The sequence below is a fragment of the Gastrolobium bilobum genome, unplaced genomic scaffold (genome assembly GCF_033153095.1).
Source record: "Gastrolobium bilobum isolate Gb01-03AN ecotype WA unplaced genomic scaffold, APGP_CSIRO_Gbil_v1 utg168, whole genome shotgun sequence".
In the NCBI taxonomy this organism is placed as follows: Eukaryota; Viridiplantae; Streptophyta; class Magnoliopsida; order Fabales; family Fabaceae; genus Gastrolobium; species Gastrolobium bilobum.
The window spans coordinates 307,808-315,217 of NW_026897363.1; the positions used below are offsets into that span (position 1 = coordinate 307,808).

General features: G+C 33.5%; 1 protein-coding gene and 1 pseudogene across 1 annotated transcript; both read right to left on the reverse strand.

Moving 5' to 3' along the window:
• Nucleotides 1–471: 471 nt before the first annotated feature.
• LOC133306290 (xyloglucan endotransglucosylase protein 1-like) lies at nucleotides 472–1,804 on the reverse strand (annotated as a pseudogene).
• Nucleotides 1,805–3,793: 1,989 nt separating this feature from the next.
• On the reverse strand, nucleotides 3,794–5,789 carry LOC133306312 (transcription factor GTE11-like). Its single transcript, XM_061506616.1, has 7 exons — nucleotides 5,058–5,789; nucleotides 4,834–4,894; nucleotides 4,635–4,718; nucleotides 4,423–4,544; nucleotides 4,266–4,314; nucleotides 4,095–4,162; nucleotides 3,794–4,009 (listed from the first exon to the last, which is right to left on the reverse strand). Exons 1-7 carry the CDS (start codon nucleotides 5,787–5,789, stop codon nucleotides 3,794–3,796), a joined length of 1,332 nt encoding a protein of 443 aa, XP_061362600.1.
• Between the last annotated feature and the right edge of the window lie 1,621 nt (nucleotides 5,790–7,410).

A 7,410-nucleotide genomic window follows, 5' to 3' on the forward strand; every position in this document is an offset into this window, starting at 1 on the left:
TAACTTCCATACCCCTTTGAATTCATTGGAGCTAACTCACATACCCCTTTGATCATATCTATCATGATCAGTATGTGTCATTTCCACCACCTTGTATCCAATCAACCAACCTCTTATGCTTCACTCGTAGTTGAAAATGCCGAAATGGGTGGAGGGTTCAAATTGCAACTTTGTGTTAAACATAAGGTTGGAACTTGCTGGAAAAAAATAAGACTGGAACTGATTTATAAATCAAATTCTATGCTCTGAACACCTTAAAAATGATTAGAGGTCACTTTGTTTTATTGATTTTACTTTTCTTACCCGCAATTGGAATAGGTAAAACGAGCAAATAAATAAAGATTGAACTCTCAGTTCAATCAAGTTAAAATCACTAAAACTCAACCAAATCTGGGTTGATTTTTAGATACACACAAATAAACAAAATTTAAAATTAAATCAATTTTAATTTTAAAGAACCCCAATCAAAACTTAAGAGAATCTAGAAAGCCTGCATTCACGAGGTCGTCCATGGGAAAATCGCTTGTAATCTTTGCAGTAGTCATAAATCATGTAATACTTTTGGACCCATCTAAGACTTCTTCTGCCATTAGCATCAAGATCTTGAGCTTGCCAAGTATAATCATCAGTCAAGGCAAAAGAATTTGAAGGACATGAGAATGAGCCTTTGGACCACACACAAGCTTTGGCATCAAAGTTCCTATAGTAAGCTCTGAAAGGAGCAAAATACCAATTTGTTTTCACAAGCCCTCCTCTTGTTGCCCACTGATCAGCACACCATATACTTGAGTATAACCTCATGGGCTGGCTGCTAGCAAATGGAACTCCACTGGCTTCAGAGTTGTTGAACACTCTAATAGGGATGTTATCTACCAATAAACTAGCCAAAACATTGAAACACAGAACATCAATGATACATTAAATATGGAACATAGATGGTTTCATGAAAATTTTCTTTTTTACTAAACATAATTTCATAAAGAAAAATGATATCCATAATAAAAATTGAGAGAAATTGATAATGTAAGATTAATGGACAAGGAAAGCTATGTGTTTCTTACATGATGCGATGAGGGTTCCATACAATAGTATAGGTGTGGAAATTTTTTGTTGGGTCGAACCAAAGGTAGAATTGTTGTTCTCTATTCCCTATGCCTTGAGTGTAGACATTGGTGTGGACTATGTAGGGCTCTCCGCTAAGGTTTCCCAAGAACTCAAAATCTATCTCATCATGATTTGGCCCTTCAGAAGATAACTGCATCATAATTCATAACACATAAACTCAGTCAAAAGCACTGAAAAAAGTTAATATAATGAGAGAATATTGTCTAGTGTATGCAGTTATGCATTAAGCAGATCAACAATTAATACATTATCACTTTAAAATATAAAATATGTAATGTTTGATTGGTTTAGTGCACAAAAGTGTGTATAAAGAATTTCTCATATAGTGTATACAAACGCCACCAAATGTAAAAAACAAGTTTAACATGAGAACAAAAACAAGGGGCTTTCTCACATAATATGTAGTGACTATGCCAGCTGAGTTACCAGAGACAAGCTTAAGCTGCATGTCTATTCTACCAAATAGATATTCTGATTTGGATCGGAAGCCAGAGCCAGAGGATTGGTCAAGAGAAAGGACCAGAACGTTGCTAGCTAGTATCTTTGCACGTTGCTCACCCTAAGTGATGTCAATATCTTTATAGAAATTACCCTCAGCAATGACTAGTCCAAAGAGACATATGAAGAGAGAGGCCAGCATCAGAGCTGAAAATCTCATATAGGTTTCATGAATTGCCATATTCACTTTAAAATCTTCAAGTTTTGTTAGTAATGGAGTTTATATAAGTGAGAGAGACCATAATCTTTTAGTGTACTAAGTTGCTTCATGCACTGATGAAGCTCACAAGGAATTAATTAGCTGGCAATTAGATAATTTGAGCTAATAATTAAATGGGTTCCCAGGAAGGTCACATATGGTGGTGTGATTTAGGGATGTTATAGAGAGTTATCTTATTGTTGCAAATTTGAACTATATTATTGGAAAATAAAATATGTCAAATAAGATGTCATTTCATAAATATCGATAAATTATGTGAAATAAAAAAAAAATCATGGTACCGGAGTAAAAAGTTATGGCCTTTCGAAGTTTTACGATAATGATTCTCACCCTTTTGAATAAGACTAATCTCCTTCGTAATGTAAAGCGTGAAAGTTTTTGTTACTTGCCCCAAATTATTTTTCCTTAAGAATCGAACCATAGACCTTTCATCTCCAACACTTTGCTCTTGTATAAAGAGTTATCTTTGTTATGCCATTGCTTATTAGGTTCAACACCTTTGAGTATTTGTTACAATTGATTAGTGACTCCCCGTTAGTTATGCATAACGTGCCTGATTGAGTGTACTTGTATCGTGACTATATGAGGTTACACAAAACTGAGCAAAGAATGTCCTAAAACTTTGCATGACTTTGGGATATTATTTTTTATCATATTAAATGGAACGAAGGGTGATATTGCACGATACATGCTTAACTAGCATTGTTATGGGCAGTCTTTACTTCAAGAGAAAATTTAGATTTTAGAAAAGAGAGGAAACTATATATGGATTGAGAATTTGGCAAAGTAACGCGAAATACAAGGTTGCACGTGAGAGGACTTGCATGTGATTTAATCCAGATCGATGCAAGTCAAACAATATTCTGGGTTTCCAAATCAGCATCTTCTTGGTTACATAAAATGCTAAAGCTATTGCTATAATAAAAGGGAAATTAGTGAAGGTAATCAATTTTTTTTTTCATTTTGGCGTAAGTCTGATTTCGTTACATCTTATACTGTTTTATTAAAATTTGTATTTAATGAAATGCATTTCTCTAGTATTTATGTTGGTTGTGTCATAGGGGGAATTAATTGGTAACGAAGAAGATGGAGCAACAGAGATCCATTTGCTGAAGTCGTGTATGAATGAATTCAAATTTCTCTGGCAGACCCGGGATTTTTTATAACGGGGGATAAAAATAAAATTATAAAATTATAAATATTATTAAGACTAATAGGAAATACTAACTACCCCTGATACTTCTTCAATGCATATACTTTTCATAATGGTACAAATATGAAATTGAAATTGAAAACATAGAAAGCACAAATGAGTTTAAGTTTATCAGCAAGACAACGACACCAAAATATATGTATATATTTTTTTTAGGTAAATGATCGCCTATAATTATATTAACAAAATTTACAGTCTTAGAAAAAAAGAAACAAATGCTTACCTCAGTTCGTGGATTTTTAAAATTTTAAGGTTTCATTCAGAAGGGTTTCACCCCGCTTACATTACACTTTCATTTTTCATAGATGCAATCACACCAAGAGTGAAAAACACAACAGTGCTCTCTCTGGCTTTTCTCTTTCAAGAGTTTTATTTCACCCAAATATTACATTTAATAATCATTACATAGAATACATATAATCTTCTATTACAAATATATCTTATTAATCAATTCGTAACACTATAAACATCACAAGATAACACAAGGAATAATGAACAGAAATATTTTCATTGACCATAATTGATTCCGCCGAAAAAAGGTATAAACAAGCATAGCAGAAAGAACAATGTCAAATACTCAAATCTCTCAAAACCGTTCCAACCAAAAAAAGTGTAAACAACTATGAACAGTATCAAATCTCTTAATAACAAATTTCCCCTTCTTCCAAATTGTTGAGATATATAGTCCCACATTGGTTGTATGTGCAACTAATATGACCAATGTGGGACTATATTGCTCAACACAAATCCTCCACATCTTCATCTGAGGTAATATAGTCATCCTTGAAAAATAAACCAAGCCGCTCGAGTGGGTTTTGAGCACGAGATTTATCCATTGCAACTCTAGAGCAATGTTTAATGCTGAAGTCTCCATAACACAGCTTACCCCCACACAACATTTCAAGCTCCTCCCAAATCGTCAAGTCATTCTGTATCTCAGCAGTTCTTTCAATCTACCAAAGAAGACACATAGAGTGAAACTTCATGTTGTCATTTTGAAAAACCATTATAAAAAAATATATTATACAAGAGCAAAACCTTTTGTATTCTGACTCGTTCAGCTTCTCTTTCTTTTTCTAACGCTTCATTGGCTTTCATTCTTGCAGCTACCACAACAGTGTAAATGAAGCAAAATGCAGCATAAAGCTGTTATATTAAACCAAATTAATTTTTTTCCCCAAGTATGGAAATGACAGATGCTATATTCACCTTCATGCTGCTTTCTTTCCTTTTCCTTTTGCATCTTCATTTTCACACCCTAAACAAAGAAAGGCAAAAGGAGTTGGGGAATAATGCTACATTCAAAACTACAAACTATTAAAACACAAGGAGAAAGTACCATAACCAAGATATGCAAAAGCCTTACCTGGTCCAAAAGTGTTTCATTTTGTGCTTTACGGATAGTATCTGCAAAGCGGCGCTTCAGTGTAGCAACACGGATAGCCTGTTTGGGTGATAACAGTACATCATAAACAGGAGTGCTCCATTCTGGAAAAAAATAAATAGCAATTAAAGTCATACCAATTCACAATATAAAATGCAGTAGCAATTAAATGAAGCATAAATGGAAAAGTTGACCTTCTCTAGAAAGGGAATCAGTAACAGGTGATGTAAGGTGAGAAGTATAACATCCATGTTCACTATCGAGACAACTTGCAGCCCCTTCACATATTATCCACATCATCAGTGCATTCCAAATTATCGAATAAGTTACAGGTAGAACGTCACATATCACAAATCAATTGCAACGAATCTGTAACGACTTAATGCTTTGTACCTTTGTGTAAGTTTTTCTGAATCAATTTGCAACGAGTCTGTAACGACTTAGGAACCTCAACCTATATAATCAAAGTATTGCCACAATTAAAAAATATTATGAACATACATAAAACAAGCAAAACACAATAACAAGCAACATTATGTTACATCAATTCCAACACATGTATTACATTTTCGCAAATTCCAATGAGACGTACTTCCCTCGAAGAAAACAATACTTACTTTAGCATGTCTTCCATCCAATGAACTAATCTTCTGAATTTCTTTCATTTCAGGTACTTGCAACTTTTTGGGCAAGGTATCCTTTTGCAGGGGACGCATCCTATTACAAAATTTTCTCACATGTCCCCTCACTGCTCCAGCCATAATTTTTTCATTCTCATTTTCACACTTGCATTTTTTCTCCAAGTCTTTCCATTTTCTCTCAAATATTTTTTTGAGCTCCGTTGCCATTAAATGAACACCATTCATAGGAGGATAATATGTCATGGAATTTGAAAAGGTCAATCTAACATCAGCTGCAAATTCCTCAATGCTAAAGTAAATATTTTTTTCCAGCTTGGATTTAATAGTGTCTAAATCCATGGGATGAGATATGATTGTAAAATAATCTGGAATATTCAATGCCACAGGATCAACTGGCTTATTAAAAGCCCAGCCATGTCTGTGGGATGTTAGACTCTTCAGAATGGCAGTACACAGAAGAGATGTTTTCCGATCTATCTTCTGCCTTTTCTCTTTATGGCCCTCGATAATACCTTGTGGTCCTCTCTTGATGGAACCTGTCATAGAGGATTTTTTCTTTGAATTAGAGCACTCATTCTCATCAAAGTGGGATGCTTTTTCTATAAATTCATACTTTTTCAATCCAGAATCAACTTCAACCCTTTTGGTAGTAAGTAGTAACTTGAAATTTGATTTCTTACCTTGTACTGTTGTTTTAGTAACACCCATAACGATGTATTAAAACAAATTGTTTGAGGATAATGTTTTGATTTCCAAATTCTTAGGATCCAGAAGGCACACTTTGCTGCAAAGGCATCAAAGAAACAATACATCAATCCATATTGGATAGCCCAAACAAGGTGCCAAAAAAAAAAAGATAGCAACAGTCCCAGCAAAAATAATGTAACCCAATTCAACAAGCATAATTAATTTAGGGATAAAATATAGCACCATACGAGGAAAAAAATCAAATATTAAAAAACACCATATATCAAACACATTTTTGCGCAAAGTAAATCACATTTTTTATAAATTACCAAAAAAAAAAATCACATTTTTTATAACACAAACGCTGGCATGCATATACCAGTGAATTAGATTAAAAAAGAAATTGACATCAAAACACCAAATTCGGACAATTTTTTTTTTTACAACTTGCATAAACCCAAGCCAAAAAAAACTCAAAACTATCCAAAACCCATATTCCTCGACACCAGAAATAAAAAAATTTGGGAAAAACTTTAATAATATTCCTATGGTTTGTTTTAAAATCAAAAATACCCTTTAACCTTTTTTTAAACAATAATGGCTCTGTGATATAGAAAATACCCATACCTTTTTATCACCATTAATACATTTATGTGTTTCTTTTATTATTGTCCCTGTTTAAACAACAAATATAATCACACTTTGAAGGGTTTAAATAAGAGCAATAATGGAGGAGGGGCACGCAGCTGTTAAGGAAGAGTATGGTGTTTTCTACACTATGGATGTTTTTTTATTCAAAAGCAAACTTTGAGAGTAAAATTATTCAAAAAAAAAAAGAGAGAGGAAAAAAGCGAAAACACAGAAAGTAACCAAGAAGTCCCTAATCCCGCCCAGTTTGCCATTCATATCGGAACAAAAGGGTTTTTTCTTAAAAAGAAAAGAAAAAACTGAAATTTTATGAATAAGCAATTTTATTGTGAAAGAAGCAACTTTATGAGAAAACAAAAAAAAATAATAATAATAATAATTTTTCATGACAGAACTGTATCGTGTATATATAAAAAAAAAAGGGCATGTCCGAAATCATTTGTCTGCGGTGAAGAGAAAAAAAGAAGAGAGAGAAACTATAAATATGATAAATAGACCCCACTCTATTTTTTCTCTTTCGAGGCAGACAAAAAGTTTATACCTTTAAAAAACCAATCATTCCCCCTTAAAAAAATGGGGAGTGGATCCTCTCATGTGTAAAAGTAGTCATGTGGTCATGTTATTTGATCACAATTATTCATTTAAAAATTATATATTTTTCTCTCTCTTATCTCATCATCAATGAATGATTGTGATCAGATAACATGACCGCATGACCACTTTTACACATGAGATGATCCACTCCAAAAAAATGGGTGGAAGGAACTCGTTCTCATTCTTCTTCCTAATTGTATCAGACAATTTTATTGAGAAGTTATATTCCCAGCAAAGCAAAATACGACAAAACAAAAACCATCTTACCCGAACAACAGAGAGAGAGAGAGACAGAGCGTCGAACCGCAGGGAGGGACCACGCTTGCAATAGGGTTTTACTCGCAACAGGGTTTTACTCCGAACAGGGTTTTGAGTTAATCAAATTATCAATCAACATTAT